Here is a 22,597-nt window from a genome sequence, read left to right as displayed (position 1 = left end):
CCTCAGACGCTTCCACGCTCACCCTCAGACGCTCCCACGCTCACCCTCAGACGCTCACCCTCAGACGCTCCCACACTCAACCTCAGATGCTGACCCTCAGACGCTCCCACGCTCACCCTCAGACGCTCACCCTCACACGCTCCCACGCTCACCCTCACACGCTCACCCTCAGACGCTCCCACGCTCACCCTCAGACGCTGACCCTCAGACACTCCCACGCTCACCCTCAGACGCTCCCACGCTCGCCCTCAGACGCTCACCCTCAGACGCTCACCCTCAGACGCTCCCACGCTCACCCTCAGTCGCTCACCCTCAGACGCTCCCTCGCTCACCCTCAGACGCTCCCACGCTCACCCTCAGACGCTCACCCTCAGACGCTCCCACGCTCACCCTCATACGCTCACCCTCAGACGCTCCCACGCTCACCCTCATACGCTCACCCGCACACGCTCACCCTCAGACGCTCCCACGCTCACACTCAGACGCTCACTCTCAGACGCTTCCACGCTCATCCTCAGACACTCACCCTCAGACGCTCCCACGCTCACCCTCAGACACTCTCACGCCTACCCTCAGACGCACACCATCAGAAGCTCCCACGCTCACCATCAGACGCTAACCCGCCCACCCTCAGACGCTCACCCTCAGACGCTCCCACGCTCACCCTCAGACGCACACCCTCTGAAGCTCCCACGCTCACCCTCAGACGCTCCCACACTCACCCTCAGACTCTCACCCTAAGACGCTCCCATGCTCACCCTCAGACGCTCCCACGCTCACCCTCAGACGCTCCCACGCTCACCGTCAGACTCTCAACCTCAGACGTTCCCACGCTCACCTTCAGACGCTCCCACGCTCACCCTCAGACGCTCACTCTCAGACGCTCACCCTCAGACGCTCCCACGCTCACCCTCAGATGCTCCCACGCTTACCCTCAGACGCTCCCACGCTCACCCTCAGACGCTCCCACGCTCACCCTCAGACGTTCACCCTCAGACGCTCCCACACTCACCCTCAGACGCTCACTCTCAGACGCTTCCACGCTCACCCTCAGACGCTACCATACTCACTCTCAGACGCTCTCACGCTCACCCTCAGATGCTCACCCTCACACGCTCCCGCGCTCACCCTCAGACGCTCCCACGTTCACCCTCATACGCTCACCCACACACGCTCACCCTCAGAAGCTCCCACGCTCACCCTCAGACCCTCACCCTCGGACGCTCCCACGCTTACCCTCAGACGCTCACCCTCAGACGCTCCCACGCTCACTCTCAGACGCTCCCACGCTCACCCTCAGACGTTCACCCTCAGACGCTCCCACACTCACCCTCAGACGCTCACTCTCAGACGCTTCCACGCTCACCCTCAGACGCTACCATACTCACCCTCAGACGCTCACCCTCAGACGCTCCCACGCTCACCCTCAGACGTACACCCTCAGAAGCTCCCATGCTCACCCTCAGACGCTCACCCGCACACGCTCACCCTCAGACGCTCCCACGCTCATCCTCAGACGCTCACCCTCAGATGCTCCCATGCTCACCCTCAGACGCTCCCACGCTCACCCTCAGATTCTCAACCTCAGACCTTCCCACGCTCACCCTCAGATGCTCACCCTGAGACCCTGACCCTCAGACGCTTCCACTCTCACCCTCAGACGCTCCCACGCTCACCCTCAGACGCTCCCACGCTCACCCTCAGACGCTCCCACGCTCACCCTCAGATGCTTACCCAGACGCTCCCACGCTCACCCTCAGACGCTCACCCTCAGACGCTCCCACGCTCACCCTCAGACGCTCCCACGCTCACTCTCAGACGCTCACCCTCAGACGCTCCCACGCTCACCCTCAGACGCTCACCCTGAGACGCTCCCACGCTCACCCTCAGACGCTCACCTCAGACGCTCCCACGCTCACCCTCAGATGCTCACCCTCAGACGCTCCCACGCTCACCCTCAGACGCTCACCCTCAGACGCTCCCACGCTCACCCTTACACACTCACCCTCACACGCTACCGCGCTCACCCTCAGACGCTCCCACGCTCACCCTCATACGCTCACCCGCACACGCTCACCCTCAGACGCTCCCACGCACACCCTCAGACGCTCACCCTCAGACGCTCTCACGCTCACCCTCAGATGCTCACCCTCACACGCTCCCGCGCTCACCCTCAGACGCTCCCACGCTCACCCTCATACGCTCACCCACACACGCTCACCCTCAGACGCTCCCACGCTCACCCTCAGACCCTCACCCTCAGACGCTCCCACGCTTACCCTCAGACGCTCACCCTCAGACGCTTCCACGCTCACCCTCAGACACTCACCCTCAGACACTCCCACGATCACCCTCAGACGCACACCCTCAGAATCTCCCACGCTTACCATCAGACGCTCACCCGCACACGCTCACCCTCAGACGCTCACCCTCAGACACTCCCGCGCTCACCCTCAGACGCACACCCTCAGAAGCTCCCACGCTCACCCTCAGATGCTCACCCGCACACGCTCAACCTCAGACGCTCCCACGCTCACCCTCAGACGCTCACCCTCAGACGCTCCCACGCTCACCCTCAGACGCTCACCCTCAGACGCTCACCCACAGACGCTCACCCTCAGACGCTCCCATGCTCACCCTCAGAAGCTCCCACGCTTACCCTCAGACGCTCCCACGCTTACCCTCAGACGCTCCCACGCTCACCCTCAGACGCTCCCACGCTCACCCTCAGACGCTACCACGCTCACCCTCAGACGCTCCCACGCTCACCCTCAGACGCTCACCCTCAGACGCTCCCACGCTCACCCTCAGACGCTCACTCTCAGACGCTCACCCTCAGACGCTCCCACTCTCACCCTCAGACGCTCCCACTCTCACACTCAGACGCTCCCATGCTCACCCTCAGACGTTCACCCTCAGACGCTCCCACACTCACCCTCAGACGCTCACCCTCAGACGCTTCCACGCTCACCCTCAGACGCTCCCATACTCACCCTCAGACGCTCACCCTCAGATGCTCCCACGCTCACCCTCAGACGCACACGCTCAGAAGCTCCCATGCTCACCCTCAGACGCTCACTCGCACACGCTCACCCTCAGACGCTCCCACGCTCATCCACAGACGCTCACCCTCAGACGCTCCCACGCTCACCCTCAGACGCTCCCAGGCTCACCCTCAGACGCTCAAACGCTCACCCTCAGACGCTTACCCAGACGCTCCCACGCTCACCCTCAGACGCTCACCCTCAGATGCTCCCACGCTCACCCTCAGACGCTCCCACGCTCACTCTCAGACGCTCACCCTCAGAAGCTCCGACGCTCACCCTCAGACGCTCACCCTCAGACGCTCCCACGCTCACCCTCAGACGCTCACCTCAGACGCTCCCACGCTCACCCTCAGATGCTCACCCTCAGACGCTCCCACGCTCACCCTCAGACGCTCCCACGCTCACCCTCAGACACTCACCCTCACACCCTACCGCGCTCACCCTCAGACGCTCCCACGCTCACCCTCATACGCTCACCCGCACACGCTCACCCTCAGACGCTCCCACGCTCACCCTCAGACGGTCCCACGCTCACCCTCAGATGCTCACCCTCACACACTCCCGCGCTCACCCTCAGATGCTCCCACGCTCACCCTCATACGCTCACCCACACACGCTCACCCTCAGACGCTCCCACGCTCACCCTCAGACCCTCACCCTCAGACGCTCCCACGCTTACCCTCAGACGCTCACCCTCAGACGCTTCCACGCTCACCCTCAGACACTCACCCTCAGACGCTCCCACGCTCACCCTCAGACACTCACCCTCAGACACTCCCACGCTCACCCTCAGACGCTCACCTCAGACGCTCCCACGCTCACCCTCAGATGCTCACCCTCAGACGCTCCCACGCTCACCCTCAGACGCTCACCCTCAGACGCTCCCACGCTCACCCTCAGACACTCACCCTCACACGCTACCGCGCTCACCCTCAGACGCTCCCACGCACACCCTCAGACGCTCACCCTCAGACGCTCTCACGCTCACCCTCAGATGCTCACCCTCACACGCTCCCGCGCTCACCCTCAGACGCTCCCACGTTCACCCTCATACGCTCACCCACACACGCTCACCCTCAGAAGCTCCCACGCTCACCCTCAGACCCTCACCCTCGGACGCTCCCACGCTTACCCTCAGACGCTCACCCTCAGACGCTCCCACGCTCACTCTCAGACGCTCCCACGCTCACCCTCAGACGTTCACCCTCAGACGCTCCCACACTCACCCTCAGACGCTCACTCTCAGACGCTTCCACGCTCACCCTCAGACGCTACCATACTCACCCTCAGACGCTCACCCTCAGACGCTCCCACGCTCACCCTCAGACGTACACCCTCAGAAGCTCCCATGCTCACCCTCAGACGCTCACCCGCACACGCTCACCCTCAGACGCTCCCACGCTCATCCTCAGACGCTCACCCTCAGATGCTCCCATGCTCACCCTCAGACGCTCCCACGCTCACCCTCAGATTCTCAACCTCAGACCTTCCCACGCTCACCCTCAGATGCTCACCCTGAGACCCTGACCCTCAGACGCTTCCACTCTCACCCTCAGACGCTCCCACGCTCACCCTCAGACGCTCCCACGCTCACCCTCAGACGCTCCCACGCTCACCCTCAGATGCTTACCCAGACGCTCCCACGCTCACCCTCAGACGCTCACCCTCAGACGCTCCCACGCTCACCCTCAGACGCTCCCACGCTCACTCTCAGACGCTCACCCTCAGACGCTCCCACGCTCACCCTCAGACGCTCACCCTGAGACGCTCCCACGCTCACCCTCAGACGCTCACCTCAGACGCTCCCACGCTCACCCTCAGATGCTCACCCTCAGACGCTCCCACGCTCACCCTCAGACGCTCACCCTCAGACGCTCCCACGCTCACCCTTACACACTCACCCTCACACGCTACCGCGCTCACCCTCAGACGCTCCCACGCTCACCCTCATACGCTCACCCGCACACGCTCACCCTCAGACGCTCCCACGCACACCCTCAGACGCTCACCCTCAGACGCTCTCACGCTCACCCTCAGATGCTCACCCTCACACGCTCCCGCGCTCACCCTCAGACGCTCCCACGCTCACCCTCATACGCTCACCCACACACGCTCACCCTCAGACGCTCCCACGCTCACCCTCAGACCCTCACCCTCAGACGCTCCCACGCTTACCCTCAGACGCTCACCCTCAGACGCTTCCACGCTCACCCTCAGACACTCACCCTCAGACACTCCCACGATCACCCTCAGACGCACACCCTCAGAATCTCCCACGCTTACCATCAGACGCTCACCCGCACACGCTCACCCTCAGACGCTCACCCTCAGACACTCCCGCGCTCACCCTCAGACGCACACCCTCAGAAGCTCCCACGCTCACCCTCAGATGCTCACCCGCACACGCTCAACCTCAGACGCTCCCACGCTCACCCTCAGACGCTCACCCTCAGACGCTCCCACGCTCACCCTCAGACGCTCACCCTCAGACGCTCACCCACAGACGCTCACCCTCAGACGCTCCCATGCTCACCCTCAGAAGCTCCCACGCTTACCCTCAGACGCTCCCACGCTTACCCTCAGACGCTCCCACGCTCACCCTCAGACGCTCCCACGCTCACCCTCAGACGCTACCACGCTCACCCTCAGACGCTCCCACGCTCACCCTCAGACGCTCACCCTCAGACGCTCCCACGCTCACCCTCAGACGCTCACTCTCAGACGCTCACCCTCAGACGCTCCCACTCTCACCCTCAGACGCTCCCACTCTCACACTCAGACGCTCCCATGCTCACCCTCAGACGTTCACCCTCAGACGCTCCCACACTCACCCTCAGACGCTCACCCTCAGACGCTTCCACGCTCACCCTCAGACGCTCCCATACTCACCCTCAGACGCTCACCCTCAGATGCTCCCACGCTCACCCTCAGACGCACACGCTCAGAAGCTCCCATGCTCACCCTCAGACGCTCACTCGCACACGCTCACCCTCAGACGCTCCCACGCTCATCCACAGACGCTCACCCTCAGACGCTCCCACGCTCACCCTCAGACGCTCCCAGGCTCACCCTCAGACGCTCAAACGCTCACCCTCAGACGCTTACCCAGACGCTCCCACGCTCACCCTCAGACGCTCACCCTCAGATGCTCCCACGCTCACCCTCAGACGCTCCCACGCTCACTCTCAGACGCTCACCCTCAGAAGCTCCGACGCTCACCCTCAGACGCTCACCCTCAGACGCTCCCACGCTCACCCTCAGACGCTCACCTCAGACGCTCCCACGCTCACCCTCAGATGCTCACCCTCAGACGCTCCCACGCTCACCCTCAGACGCTCCCACGCTCACCCTCAGACACTCACCCTCACACCCTACCGCGCTCACCCTCAGACGCTCCCACGCTCACCCTCATACGCTCACCCGCACACGCTCACCCTCAGACGCTCCCACGCTCACCCTCAGACGGTCCCACGCTCACCCTCAGATGCTCACCCTCACACACTCCCGCGCTCACCCTCAGATGCTCCCACGCTCACCCTCATACGCTCACCCACACACGCTCACCCTCAGACGCTCCCACGCTCACCCTCAGACCCTCACCCTCAGACGCTCCCACGCTTACCCTCAGACGCTCACCCTCAGACGCTTCCACGCTCACCCTCAGACACTCACCCTCAGACGCTCCCACGCTCACCCTCAGACACTCACCCTCAGACACTCCCACGCTCACCCTCAGACGCACACCCTTAGAATCTCCCACGCTCAGCATCAGACGCTCACCCGCACACGCTCACCCTCAGACGCTCACCCTCAGACACTCCCACGCTCACCCTCAGACGCACACCCTCAGAAGCTCCCACGCTCACCCTCAGATGCTCACCCTCAGACGCTCCCACGCTCACCCTCAGACGCTCACCCTCAGACGCTCCCACGCTCACCCTCAGACGCTCACCCTCAAACGCTCACCCTCAGAAGCTCACCCTCAGACGCTCCCACGCTTACCCTCAGACGCTCCCACGCTTACCCTCAGACGCTCCCACGCTCACCCTCAGACGCTCCCACGCTCACCCTCAGACGCTCACCCTCAGACGCTACCACGCTCACCCTCAGATGCTCCCATGCTCACCCTCAGACGCTCACCCTCAGACGCTCCCACGCTCACCCTCAGACGCTCACCCTCAGACGCTCCAACGCTCACCCTCAGACGCTCCCACCCTCACTCTCAGACGCACACCCTCAGAAGCTCCCATGCTCACCCTCAGACGCTCACCCACACACACTCACCCTCAGACGCTCCCACGCTCACCCTGAGACGCTCCCACGCTCACCCTCAGACGCTCCCATGCTCACCGTCAGACTCTCAACCTCAGACCCTCCCACGCTCACCCTCAGATGCTCACCCTCAGACGCTTCCATTCTCACCCTCAGACGCTCCCACACTCACCCTCAGACGCTCCCACGCTCACTCTCAGACGCTTACCCTCAGACGCTCCCACGCTCACCCTCAGACGCTCACCCTCAGACGCTCCCACGCTCACCCTCAGACGCTCACCCTCAGACGCTCCCACGCTCACCCTCAGACGCTCACCCTCAGACGCTCCCACGTTCACCCTCAGACGCTCACCCTCAGACACTCCCACGCTCACCCTCAGACGCTCCCACGCTCACCCTCAGACGCTCACCCTCAGACGCTCCCACGCTCACCCTCAGACGCTCACCCTCAGAAGCTCCCACGCTCACCCTCAGACGCTACCACGCTCACCCTGACGCTCACTGGCACACGCTCACCATCAGACGCTCAACTGCACACGCTCACCCTCAGACGCTCACCCTCAGACGATCACACGCTCACCTTCAGACGCTCCCACGCTCACCCTCAGACGCTCACCCTCAGTGGCTCACCCGTACACGCTCACCCTCAGACGCTCACCCGCACACGCTCACCCTCAGACGCTCACCCGCACCACGCTCACCCTCAGACGCTCCCACGCTCACCCTCAGACGCTCACCCTCAGACACTCCCACGCTCACCCTCAGATGCTCCCACGCTCACCCTCAGACGCTCACCCTCAGACACTCACCCGCACACCCTCAGACGCTCACCCTCAGACGCTCACCCTCAGACGCTCATCCTCAGACGCTCACCCTCTGACGCTCACCCTCTGACGCTCACCCTCTGATGCTCACACGCTCACGTGCACACGCTCACCCTCAGACGCTCACACTCAGATGCTCACCCGCACACTCTCACCCTCAAAAGCTCACCCGCTCACCCTGTGCTAGCCGGTCATCTCCCTCACATGCTCACCCGCTCACCCTTTGCTAGCCGGTCATCTCCCTTACACACTCACCCGCTCACCCTGTGCTATCCGGTCATCTCCCGGCTGCTCGCAGCAGAAGTACCCCGACCGGCGGCCTCGCCCCCCGGTCCTCCAAAATTCATTAGGGGCCCTGGGGGATAAATTGGGGGGTTAATTTAAAGTAGTGCACAACCCATTTAAATACTGCTTTGCTGATTAGTCGCGCCCGGTCGGCCGCATACATATTCTAGAATACCCGATGTGTTAGAATCGGGCCACCATCTAGTTCTAGAATAACCCTGCAAGGAGCGGTGTGGGACCGTGCGCTCCCAGGAGTATCCAAGTCTGTCTCATCTGATCCCGTCTGCTGAGCAATGTATCTAAGTCTATCATGTGTGATACAGTCTGCTGAGCCTGGGTATCTAATCCCATGCTGTCACAAAGACGCACACGGTGGCGTCTCACATTCGTGGCCCGGTCGTACCTCTGTGACCTGGTTGGGGTATAGATGGCCGCTGCTCCGCGTAGACGTCATTGTTGTAGCCTTCATTTGATGGATTTCCAGAGCCTAGAAAGAAGAGACAGACACAACTGTGTATTAGGATTGACTCCATCATCCGCACGCTTTCCAGCCATTATGGATTAGATGCACACAGTTCAGAGATTAAAGGGAATCTGTCAGCAGGTTTATGCTATGTAAACTGAGGACAGCATGGGAGGGGCTGAGACACAGATGTCAGGGATGTGTCAATTATGAGGCTGTGTGCTGTTGTTTCAATACATTGAGGGCCCTGTGCAGGGGAGGTGGGCTGAGTATGGAAATAGCGCTAGTAGGCGGGGGCTTCTTGGTGTCCGGGGTACGCGAAGCTTAGCAGAAATAATTGAATAAGAAAGCTATTACACAGCAACCAGACCTGTAATATGGGCCATACAGGTAAATACAGGTCCATATTTCTATCACCCGTATGCCCATATTAGAGGTCTGATGACTCCCGGGGGGGACAGACTCCCATCAGACCTCTACTATGGGCCATACAGGTAAGTACAGGTCCATATTTCTATCACCCGTATGCCCATAGTAGAGGTCTGATGACTCCCGGGGGGGGGGACAGATTCCCTTTAATCTTAATCTGCTCCTGCGTATTCATCTGTCTCCACATCCTCCATGCACCAAATACCACATGGTAACTGCCCTTAGAACATGGTCATCAGCCAGTATCTGTCTGTCTATTAGTGTTGAGCGAACATGCTCGACACTGCTCGGTACTCGCCCGAGCATCACGCTACTCAGGATGTTCGGCGAGCACCGAGCATTTCCGGGTTACTCGGGCGGGAGCTCGGGTCTCCGCCCTGCATGTTTGGCGCTCTTTACAGAGCCAATGAACATGCAGGGATTGCCAGCCAGTCACTGTAATGCCGCCGCCATGTTGTTTGTGGGCATTACAGTGATTGGCTGGCCGCACAGCGTCACCTCGAGTATTTAAAACCGGGCGCCGCCATCTTGGACACAGTCGCTCCGGATTAGACAGTGTAGGGACAGCGCTGCTGATTTAGGGAGAGATATAAACTGCAAAATAGTTAGTGTAGGGTCTGTAAAGGCTGCCAGATCAAGCAAACAGTCCTTCTCAGGACTAATATCCATCCCAGATACCAGGCAGGCAGGCAGGCTGTATAGGAGACGCAGTGGTTATACCAGCAAACGCTACATTGCAGTCCTGTGTGCTCCTGTTGCTGAAATTGCTGGACTTAGCTCCAGGTGTCGGGGGCCAGGAAAAATCCTTTTTTTTTTCATCTAAATCCTCCTTTTTTTTTCCTCCTTCACACTGTACAAATACCCGTCTTATTAACCTTTTGGTGTGTCCCCCTCCCCCCAAAAAAAAGCGTGTCTCTGATTTTTCAGACACAAATATAACTGTTGAAAATAGTTTGGTGTAGGCTAGAGAAACAGAAGTGTTTTTTTGCACTTCCACGGTTCAAACCTCTGTATTATCCATTTTGGGCCATTTGTATCTAAAAAAAAAAACAGTTTGAGTGTGTCGCTCACTGTTCAGCCGCAAATCTATATAATTAAAAAAGTCTGGTATACCCCAGTAAACAATAACTGTGGTTTTGCCATCCCACGGTAAAAAATCTCTATTATTCAGGTTTTGGTATATTTTCCGTAAAGAAAAACAGTAGTGTCTCCTGACTGTTGTGACACAAAAATATATCTGTTGATAATAGTCTTGTGTAGGCCCGACATCCCAGTGTGGTTTCGCAGTTCCATGGGTCAAATCGCTGTACTATCCAGTTTTGGGCCTTTGGTATCTAAAAAAAAAAGCAGTTTGAGTGTGTCGCTCACTGTTCAGCCGCAAATATCTCTATTTAAAAAAGTGTGGTATACCCCAGTAAACAATAACTGTGGTTTTCCTCTTCCACGGTTCTAATCTACTCTTTATTACCCTTTTTCCATTGATAGTGCAAGTGTAAGCTATTTTACTTCATTTACAATGGGCAAGGCGCGTGGCAAGGGACGTGGAAGTGGACATTCTGGTGATGATTCGTGCAGAGGACGGAGCCGTGGCCAAGGTGAAAATGTGCCACAACCAACAGCCACATCTTCTCGCTCCCACTTCTTGACCGAATTACTAGGGAAGCACAGAACAACACCAGTATTGAGAACTGATCAGTGTGAACAGGTTATTAATTGGATAGCAGATAATACTTCCAGTTACCTGGGCACCACCACCTCCGGTCTGTCTTCCACACGGTCAACTCTTAGTAGCCGTGAGTCTCGACCGCATACTCCTTCTCACCCTGATGCTCCTTCCTCCCACCATGCCGAGTGTCGTCAGACAGCAAGTGATCCCACACTTGGACACTCTGAAGAGCTGTTCACTGGTCCATTTCCATATTTGGGCCCCTCGCCTGATACGATTGAAGTGGTGGAAGAGGAGAGCCCATGTGCACAGTTCTGGGCTCCGGTGCTCAGGAAAGACATATTGGAGCTAGAGACGGTACAAAGGAGGGCGACTAAGGTAATAAAGGGAATGGAGGGACTAGAATACCCAGAGAGGTTGTCAAAATTAGGCCTATTTACGTTGGAAAAGAGAAGGCTTAGGGGAGACCTCATAAACATGTATAAATACATCAGGGGGCAGTACAGAGATCTCTCCCATGACCTGTTTATACCAAGGATGGTGACAAAGACGAGGGGGCACACTATGCGTCTGGAGGAAAGGAGGTTCCTGCACCAGCATAGAAGGGGATTCTTTACGGTCAGAGCCGTGAGACTCTGGAACTCTCTGGGAGAGGAAGTGGTGATGTCCAACTCACTTAAAGAGTTCAAGAGAGGCCTGGACGCCTTTCTTGAGAACAATAAAATTACATCTTATGCTTAGTGATAGTTAATTAATCCAGGGATTTAATCTGACTGCCAGATTGGTGTCGGGAAGTGAATTTTTCCTCAATGATGTAAATTGGCCTATACCGCATGGTATAGGAATAGCGGAATAGCTGCAGTGCACAAGAAATAGGCTGAACTGGATGGACGCTTGTCTTTTTTTGGCCTTATAAACTATGTAAACTATGTAACTATGTAACTATGTTACGATGCCCAAATATTTGAACAGCCACGGCCACAGGAAGTCGACGTTGGCAATCTGTCACAAGAGGTGGACGATGACGAGTCACAATTGCCAGGAAGTGAGGAGGAGGATCGTGGTGCGCAAGTGGAAGAGGAGGAGGTGGTGGATGATCTAGTAACTGACCCAACGTGGAAGGAGGACATGCAGAGTGAGGCCAGCAGCACAAAGGGGGAGGGAGGCAGAGTACCCCAACAGGCAGGAAGAAGCAGTGTGGTGGCCGTAGACAGAAGGCAGGCAACCGTTCCCCGTAACACCAACACGAGGGACGTTGCCAGTACAAGCGGTAGGTCTTCCAGGGTCTGGAATTTTTTTAAAGACTCTGCTGATAACCCCAAAAAGGCCATTTATACCACCTGCCATGCCAGCATCAGCAGGGGTGACAAAACTACCAGCCTGACCACCACCAGCATGATCAGGCACATGGCAGCAAAGCACCCGACTTTGTGGGGCGAACCCGAGGGTCCACGACCAGTGTCAGCGGGTGTCACCACTGCTTCTTCCACTGTTGTGCGTGCAATAGAACCCCCTGTTGTGTGTGCAAGGCAATCCCCTGTCCATACTACATGTAAAGATGCCCCCTCCTCTCAGTCTTCACTTGTTATGGCAGTTTCTCAAGAAACAGCATCAACGTCCACGTCCACGTCCCACCACAGCGTTCAATTGTCCATATCCCAGACCTTTGAACGAAAGCGGAAATTCGCAGCTAACGCCCCACAGGCCACAGTCCTAAATTCGCACATTTCACGACTGCTTGCGTTGGAAATGCTGCCTTTTAGGCTGGTGGAGACGGAATCCTTCCGCAATCTTATGGCGGTGGCCGTCCCTCGGTACTCGGTCCCGAGCCGACACTATTTTGCCCGGTGTGCCATCCCCGCACTACACAAGCACGTGTCCCAAAGCATCTGCCGTGCCCTCAACAACGCAGTTACTGGGATAGTCCACCTGACAACGGACACGTGGACAAGTGCTTGTGGCCAGGGACGGTACATCTCTCTGACGGCACACTGGGTAAACATAGTGGAAGTCGGGACCCAGTCGGACCTTGGGACGGAACACATCCTCCCCACACCGAGGATTGCGGGCCCTATGTCAGTCAGAGTTGCCCCCACAGTGTACAGCTCCTGCGCATCCTCCTCCTCCTCCTCATGTTCAGCCTCCATCTCAGATATCACCACATCAGTTACAAGCTGGAAGCACTGCAGTACTGCCTCCGCCAAGCGGCAACAGGCTGTGCTGAAACTCATAAGCTTAGGTGATAAACCTCACACTGCTTGTGAGTTGTGGACAGCTGTGAAAGAGCAGGCAGATCTGTGGCTGAGACCGCTGAATCTACATCCCGGCATGGTCGTGTGTGACAATGGCCGTAACCTGGTGGCGGCTCTGAGGCGAGGTGAGATCACACACGTACCATGCCTGGCTCATGTGCTTAACCTCGTGGTTCAGCGGTTTCTTAAATCGTACCCCGAGTTGCCAGATCTGCTCGTGAAAGTACGCAGCCTGTCAGCTCATTTTCGCAAGTTGGCTACAGCTTCCGCCGCCCTTGCTGTGTTGCAGCAGCATTTGCAGCTTCCGGCACACCGACTGGTGTGTGATGTCCCCACACGTTGGAACTCTACCCTCCACATGTTGCAAAGGATTTGTGAGCAGAAGAGAGCAGTTGTGGAGTACCAGCTGCAACAAGGCCGTCGATATTCAGGTCAGACTCCACACATAAGACCTCAGGAGTGGACCTGGATGTCTGACATATGTACCATCCTGACAAACTTTGAGGAGGCCACCAAGATGGTGAGTGGCGATGACGCCATCATTAGCGTCAGCATCCCACTTGTCTGTCTTTTGCAACGCTCTCTGCAGAGAATTAAAGAGGAGGCATTGCAGCCAGAGTATGATGAGATGGATCAAGAAGCCGTAGCGGGCAATTACACACAGCCCAGCCTCATCTCATCCCAATGTGCATTGGGGGACAATGAGGGAGAGGAGGAGGAGGAAGAACAGGAGCTGCTATCATGCGTTGTAGACGGTAGTACCTGTACAAGTGTCATACCGTCGGTTCAGCGTGGGTGGCCTGAGGACAGGGGGGAGGAGGAAGAGGAGGAGGAGGAGAGCATAGTCAGTCGTCATCTTGGTGAGGACACGGAAATCTTGCCCGTTACCAGTCTGTCACGCATGGCTGACTTTATGTTACACTGCCTTAACCGTGACCCTCGCGTTGTCAAAATGTTGGGTGACAGTTATTACTGGTTGGTGACACTTGTAGACCCCCGCTACAAGGAGAACTTTCACTCTCTTATTCCTGAGGTGGAGAGGTCTACAAAAATGGGGCAGTACCAGAAGTCCCTTGCTGCAGAACTGTTAAAAAAATTCCCATCTGAACACGCTAGCGGCAGAGGTCACAGTTCGTTGCCCAACCAAGGCGTACAGGCGAGAGAGATGCAACTCCAATCCAGCAGAGGCAGGGGAACGCTGTCAACATTCTGGGACAGTTTTCTGACACCCGCCCAGCTTACAGGCCCTGAGGCGCGGGGTACTCTCACAAGGAGTGGAAAGTTTCAAAAGATGGTGAGGAAGTACCTTGCCGACCGTACCAGCGTCCTCCGTGATTCCTCTGTGCCTTTTAATTATTGGATATCCAAGCTGGACACTTGGAATGAACTCGCTCTGTACGCCTTGGAGGTCCTGGCCTGCCCTGCCGCTAGCGTGTTATCGGAGAGTGTTTTTAGTGCCTCTGGGGGAATTATAACTGATAAGCGCACTCGCCTGTCAACTGACAATGCTGACAAGCTGACCCTTATCAAAATGAACAAGGGCTGGATTGGGCCAGACTTCTCATCACCACCAAATGACAGCAGAGTAACATAAAGTCAAATGCACTGTGTTATTTCGGGAGGTGTATTCACATGCACCGCTTCACACCCACACATGGGTATACGCTTCCTCGTTTTGCCTGTTTTATCTTCTTCTCCTTATCCTCAGCCTCCACCACCACTATACCACCAGGGTGCCAGCATTGCAAGATCCTCCGTCCTTATTTTTGGCAGCTTTTGCTTGCAAGGCATAAGCAAATACTATGGGACACCCACTCCCCAATAATGGGACTTATGTTTGTAATATGCTGTACTGCATGGCTCTTGTAAGGGGCATTGCAAGTTGCTCCGTCCTAATTTTTGGCAGCTTTTGCTTGGAAAGCATAAGCAAATACTATGGGAGACCCACTCCCCAATAATGGGACTTATGTTTGTAATATGTTGTACTGCATGGCTCTTGTAAGGGGCATTGCAAGTTGCTCCGTCCTAATTTTTGGCAGCTTTTGCTTGCAAGGCATAAGCAAATACTATGGGACACCCACTCCCCAATAATGGGACTTATGTTTGTAATATGCTGTACTGCATGACTCTTGTAAGGGGCACTGCAAGTTGCTCCGTCCTAATTTTTGGCAGCTTTTGCTTGCAAGGCATAAGCAAATACTATGGGAGACCCACTCCCCAATAATGGGACTTATGTTTGTAATATGCTGTACTGCATGGCTCTTGTAAGGGGCATTGCAAGTTGCTCCGTCCTAATTTTTGGCAGCTTTTGCTGGGAAAGCATAAGCAAATACTATGGGACACCCACTCCCCAATAATGGGACTTATGTTTGTAATATGCTGTACTGCATGGCTCTTGTAAGGGGCATTGCAAGTTGCTCCGTCCTAATTTTTGGCAGCTTTTGCTTGCAAGGCATAAGCAAATACTATGGGAGACCCACTCCCCAATAATGGGACTTATGTTTGTAATATGCTGTACTGCATGGCTCTTGTAAGGGGCATTGCAAGTTGCTCCGTCCTAATTTTTGGCAGCTTTTGCTTGGAAAGCATAAGCAAATACTATGGGAGACCCACTCCCCAATAATGGGACTTATGTTTGTAATATGCTGTACTGCATGGCTCTTGTAAGGGGCATTGCAAGTTGCTCCGTCCTAATTTTTGGCAGCTTTTGCTTGCAAGGCAAAAGCAAATACTATGGGAGACCCACTCCCCAATAATGGGACTTATGTTTGTAATATGTTGTACTGCATGTGACGCGCCCCCTGGGCCGTGTGTACACGTGTGTGGGATACCCGATGTCGGGTCTCTGGGGTCTGTAGTCTCCGTGGCGGTGACCCGGTCCCGTGGCTCAGGCTGGTCAAACCAGTGGCAGTCTTTCTTAGGTTTTAAGGTTAATTGTCCGACTGCGCCACCCGTGGATTGCGGTCAGGGAGTAGCACCAATGCGAGGCAGACCACTGAGGCTGGTGTTGTGTGCGCAGCAGAGAATGGGATAACTCCCCACAGGAGGAGTATAGCCTCAGGGCAGTGAGTGTGGATGATGGGGGTGATGGTGCACGAGCGCAGCAGGAACGACTCAAGAGTCTTTGCAGTGCAGTTCAGGGTCTTTACTGATGATTATAAGGTAGACCCTCCCGGGAGTACTGGCTAGCATAAGAGGCCTGGTCAGTCTGTGAGCAAGCAGGAGTTCCCCTGGCCAGGTGGAGTTGTAGGCCTCCCTGTCTGTCTGCACTCTTCCTGGCTACCTTGCTGTAAGCGGGTAGAAGTAGCCCACGTCCCTGAGTGTACCGTGTAGTGCTCACCCGTATGGCTGGTGACTTGGGGCCTTCTGTTAGCCTCCGCTCCACGACGGCGGTGCTGGTCCCTTGCTTGTGACTGAGCCTCCGGGCTTCTATGGCCAGAGGACCTGAAATCCCCTGCCGGCTGGTTTCTGCTGCTGGATATATAAGTCCTCACAGCCTCGGACTCCTGTGTCCGGTTCCTATTGTCTTCTGCCAGGGCGAGCTCTGCTCACCTTCCAGCCCCTGGTCTTTAGCTCCTAGCTCCTACAGAGCTCCTTGCTGTTACTTTCCCTTGCTCTCACTCTGACTCTGACTGTTCTCTGACTCACTCAACCCCGCCCCAGATCCAGTTTATAAGGGCAGAATTCTCCCCTCCCAGGACTGGGGCAGGAGGATGTTGCATGTTTAAGGGATCCTGACCAGGAAACCTCCCACTTGCTCTCCGACGTAATATCTCTATTACTGTGGTGACCAGACCCCTGGGGTGCCACACATGGCTCTTGTAAGGGGCATTGCAGTTCCTCACAATTTTTGGAAAGCCTTCCATTCACTGCTTAGGCCAACAGTGCACAGGAGACCCAGTTGCTATAAATGGAAAAAAAGGTTTAGTTAACGCCCTCTGACCTCCATGTCATTTCCAAGGGGCATTGGAGTGCCTCGAAATTTTTGGTAGGCATTGCACTCACTGTATGCCCTATAACTGTGTAGCTGAACCGCTCCTTTTGTTACAGAAACATATCCTACAAGACATATCTGGTTGACTGGCCTGATATTGATGTGAATGGTCCCTGTTCCTCCTGCTCTTTCTCCTTTGCCACTACCTCATCCATCATTTATCACCTGAAGCTTTGTTTTAATGGGAGTCATAGAACTTGGATAGTAGCAGGAAAACATCCAGTAATCCTCGGAGGAGGTAGGATATGCACCAAAATGCTGACCACCTCAGGCCTAGCCGCTACTACATACATGCGCTTGCATTACAACAAAACAAAGCAGATGCTAACTTCTATCATCCTCATCATGCTCCTCACCTTGGCACTCTCAACTCCCCTGATGGAGAAGCCAGGGCCCACCGGAGGAGTCTGATAGTCCGGTGGGCTCGGCCAATGCTGCCCTAAAGCAGGCCAGGCTAAGAAAAGTGTGGGAAAGGTTACCGGGACAAATAGGGGTGGCTGGGGACCGAGTATGGACACCCGGCCACCCCCTGGAGGCTGGGGAGCAAGCAGGGACACCCGGCCACCAGGCGGCTCGGGACTGAGTATGGATACCAGGCCGCCGACACAGCCATGGCGTGGTGGCCAGATTCCGCCTCCACATGCCTAAAAGGCCCAATTTAAAGTGCAAGCAAGCAAGCAATATGGTATTGCAGCCTGGAGGTGGGTGGGTGGCAGGCTGAATACTTGCGCTTGCATTGCAAGGAATGGGAGAGGTACAATTGAACACTGCCCTGGGACAAGGACTTGAATGGGGATAGTTGCAAGTCTGCAACGACAGGTGCAAGGTGGGAGGCATCTTCGCATGTACCATGAACAAGGGTTTGGCATGCACACACTACAGCGGAATAGGCTCTCCTTCCCACTAAATGCACTGGGGAGGGCACAGGTAATGTTTTGGTATACACGCTTAATCTTATGTATAAGGCACACCAGGACAAATAGGGGCAACTGGGGACTGAGTATGGATACCTCGCTGCCGAAGCAGCCATGAGGTAGTGGCCAGCTTCGGCCTCCTCCAAACTAAAAGGCCCTATTTCAAGTGCAAGCTAGCAGTATGGATTTGCAGTCTGGGGGTGGGTGGGTGGCAGGCTGCATACTTACACTTGCATTAAAAGAAAACATAGCAGATGCTAACTTCTGTCATCATCATCATGCTCCTCACCTTGGCACTCTCAACTCCACCGATGGAGAAGTCAGGGCCCACCGGAGGAGTCTGGTTCTCTGGTGGGCTTGTCCAATGCTGCCTAAAGCAGGCCGGGCTAAGAAAAGTGTGTGGGGGGATGTTCGAAGGAGAAATAGGGGCGGCTGGGGACCGTTTATGGACACCCGGCTGCCACCAGGCGGCTGGGGACCGTGTGTGGACACCCAGCCGCGGGGCGGCTGGGGATCGAGTATGGACACCCGGCCGCCGGGCGGCTGGGGACTGAGTATGGATTCCAGGCCGCCAACACAGCCATGACGTGGTGGCCAGATTCCGCCTCCACATGCCTAAAAGGCCCAATTTCAAGTTCAAGCAAGCAAGCAGTATGGTATTGCAGCCTGGGGGTGGGTGGGTGGCAGGCTGCATACTTGCGCTTGTATTGCAAGGAATGGGGGAGGTACAATTGAACATTGTCCTGGGACTAGAACTTGCATGGGGATAGTTGCAAGTCTGCATCTTCTGATGCGGCAAGGATCACTTATGATGGGCACACTTTTAGACAGTGACCTGGGAGTCAGAGATGCTTCCAGGGGTCTTCCCCATGCTGTTCCCATGTCTTTTCAGCACTTTATGCATGTGTCACACAGCACATGGCCAGATAAGGTTGTAAAATGTTAAAATGACATTTCCCGGTGAATGCATTTGTCATAGTTGAAAGCAATACAAAAGTGCAAAAACGCATAAAAAATGCTACTTGTGAACATAGCCGAAGGTGTGGAGGAGTATTTTTGTTTTTGGTCATTTATTTTAACTTATACACAAGTCTTTTCCCTGGAAAGGATGTTCCTTAACATATTTCACAGGAAAAAAGTTTCACTTTCGTTTTTGAACGTTTTATTGTGAGCCTGTAAAAGTGGCTTAATACCTCTGACCACGTTGTTGACAGCAGTGACCTGGGGGTCAGAAATGCTTCCTGGGGCGATGCCCATGCTGTCCCCATGTCATTTGAGCACTGTCACTATTGTTTTGGGCACTTTTAAGGCTTTCTACAGACTGCTGGAGGTGCCGCCGCAAAAATGCTCGGGTCTCCCATAGACTAACATTGGGCTCGTTGCTCGGGTCGAGCACCCGAGTATCACAGTGAGCTCGGCCCGAGCTTCGAGCACCCGAGCATTTTAGTGCTCGCTCAACACTACTGTCTATCTATTGTGTCCCCCCATTTCCATATACAGTAGATTGTAAGCTTGTGAGCAGCCGGACCCTCAATCCTCCTGTAACTGGTGAAATATGATACATTGTATTCTTTATATTGTCTGTACATGTCCCTACTGTAAAGTGCTGCGGAATATGCTGGCGCTATAGAAATAAAAATTATTATTATTGTCCTCAGAGATACATCACTGGATTCAGGGTCTCTTTCCCCACATTATGCTTCTCTCAGATGAGGTAGCAAAACCCTGGTGACAGATTCCCTAAAGCTCAAACATCCAGAAGTGGTAATGTGGAGCCGGTGTCTGCGAAAAGTGTGATTCACGCCTGAATGTAAATGAAAAGCACAAAAAAATACCCAAAATGTCACTAAACGGCAGCACACACACTAATATATCACCGCAATGTTATATACACATGGAAAAAGGCAAACACTATCTGAATAATAACACACAAAGAAAATGTATCTATATGCACATCTATACAGGGGCATCGAAGTATTAATATTATTAATCAAAAGATGTCCAAAGTCATTTGAAGAAAGGCACTTCATATAGAAATATTAGACATGCTGAAGCCCCTGGGCCTGAGTAACGAAGAGAGCCAAAAAATAAGGTTAAAATATCTTTATTGGAAAAAACAAGTAAAAATAAAGATAAAAAAAGCAGAGAGCCGACTAAAGGGGAAACCTCTGAATCCTGAGATATAAGTAACTAAATACTGTACATCAATCCCACGAATATGACAAAAGTACAACAACCCACTATAGAAAAATGCAAGGTAGTTTATTAGTATGAGTCCAGGGAGATCTAATAATTAGTGATGAGCGAGCACTAAAATGCTCGGGTGCTCGTTGCTCGGGTCGAGCACATTGGGACACTCGGGTGATCGACCCGAGCAACGAGCCCAATGTAAGTCTATGGGAAACTCCAGCATTTTTCAGGCGGCTCCCCCGGCGGTCTCCAGAGGGCCTAAAAATTACCCGAATCGATGGGAACAGTGCTCAAATGACATGGGAACAGCATGGGGAAGACCCCTGGAAGCATCTCTGACTCCCAGGTCACTGCTGTCAGCAACGTTGTCAGAGGTATTACGCCACTTTTACAGACTCACAATAAAACATACAAAAAACTAATCCAAAATGGATTTTCCTGGGAAATATGTTAAGGAACATCCTTTCCAGGGTAATGACTTGTATATAAGGCAAAATAAATAACCAAAACCAAAAATACTCCTCCACACCTTGGGCTATGTTCACACGTAGCGTTTTTGATGCATTTTTGCACTTTTCATTGCTTTCAACCGTGACAAATGCATTCACTGGGAAATGTCATTTTAACATTTTAGAACCTTATCTGGTCATGTGGTGTGTGACACATCATCAGACACATCCAGAATGAACACTCGTTTCCAGCTGATAATACCATCTAGCACCTGACCCTATTTTAAAAGCAGCTAATAGCGTTATCAAAAGGGAAAGTAATTTTTTTTTTCAGCACGGAGTATAATACAATAATCCCTGACTAGATGCCTGTAAGACGCTATCCCAACTGCTATAGGTTACCCGAACACGAATCTCAGATAAGAGAGATGATATACTGTATATATGATGTTTGTTTTTTTATTTTAAGATTGTGTCATTATGCATTGGGGGCTACTAAGGGGCCCATAGTCGTGTGGGGGCTAATAACAAAGGGGCTAGAATAGTGTGGGGATTATTGTTAAGGGGGCTATAATAGTTTGGGGTCTACTAATAAAGGGGCCATAATAGTTTGGGGTCTACTACTAAGGAGGACATAATCGCGTGGGGGCTACTACCAAGGAGGCCATAATAGCATGGGGGCTACTACCAAGGAGGACATAATAGCGTGGGGGCTACTACCAAGGAGGACATAATAGCTTGGGGGCTACTACCAAGGGGGCCATAATAGCGTGGGGGCTACTACCAAGGGGGCCATAAGTGTGGGGGCTACTACCAAGGGGGCCATAATAGTGTGGGGGCTACTACCAATGGGGCCATAATAGCGTGGGGGCTACTACCAAGGGGGCCATAATAGTGTGGGGGCTACTACCAAGGGGGCCATAATAGTGTGGGGGCTACTACCAAGGGGGGCATAATAGCGTGGGGGCTACTACCAAGGGGGCCATAATAGTGGTGGGGGCTGCTAATAAAGGGTCCATAATAGTGTCCATAATATAAGTGCCATCACACAGTGTGGGAGCTACTAAGGGGGCCATCATATAGCATGGGGCATACCAAGCGGGCCCTCACACAAAATGGGGGCTACTAAGCGGGCCCATATACTTAGTGTAGGTTACTAATACTGTATGGAGGACTATGTGGGGCCCATTATACATTATGGAGGACTATGTGGGGCCCATTATACTGTATAGAGGACTATGTGGTGCCCATTATACTGTATGGAGGACTATCTGGGGCACATTATACTGTATGGGGGATTATGTGGGGCCCATTATACTATGTGGAGGACTATGTGGGGCCATTATACTGTATGGAGGACTATGTGGGGCCATTATACTGCATGGAGGACTATCTGGGGCCCATTATACTGTATGGATGATTATGTGGGGCCATTATACTGTATGGAGGACTATATGAAGTCATTATACTGTATGGAGCACTATGTGGTGCCATTATACTTTATGGAGCACTATGTGGGGCCCATTTTTCTGTATGGAGGACTATGTGAAGCCCATTATACTGTATGGAGCACTATGTGGGGCCCATTATATTGTGCAGCACTATGTAGAGCCCATTATACTGCATGGAGGACTATGTGAGTCACATTATACTGTATCGATGACTATGTGGTGCCATTATACTTTATTGAGCACTATGTGGGGCCCATTATTCTGTATGGAGGACTATGTGAAGCCCATTATACTGTATGGAGCACTATGTGGGGCCCATTATATTGTGGAGCACTATGTAGGGCCCATTATACTCCATGGA

General features: G+C 54.5%; 1 protein-coding gene across 1 annotated transcript in view; it reads right to left on the bottom strand.

Annotated features, from left to right (window-relative positions):
- SRPX2 (sushi repeat containing protein X-linked 2) overlaps nucleotides 1-22,597 on the bottom strand; it is a 745,700-nt gene that overhangs the window by 245,696 nt on the left and 477,407 nt on the right. The window contains exon 3 of the mRNA XM_073642211.1: nucleotides 8,832-8,915. Coding sequence (XP_073498312.1) covers nucleotides 8,832-8,915 — 84 coding nt within the window. The remainder of the gene's footprint in view (nucleotides 1-8,831; nucleotides 8,916-22,597) is intronic.

The sequence above is a fragment of the Phyllobates terribilis genome, unplaced genomic scaffold (assembly GCF_046119375.1).
Source record: "Phyllobates terribilis strain yellow unplaced genomic scaffold, ASM4611937v1 Scaffold_7__3_contigs__length_470593459, whole genome shotgun sequence".
In the NCBI taxonomy this organism is placed as follows: Eukaryota; Metazoa; Chordata; class Amphibia; order Anura; family Dendrobatidae; genus Phyllobates; species Phyllobates terribilis.
Note: the sequence above shows the minus strand (reverse complement) of the source record. Positions and strands in the feature narration are given on the sequence as shown.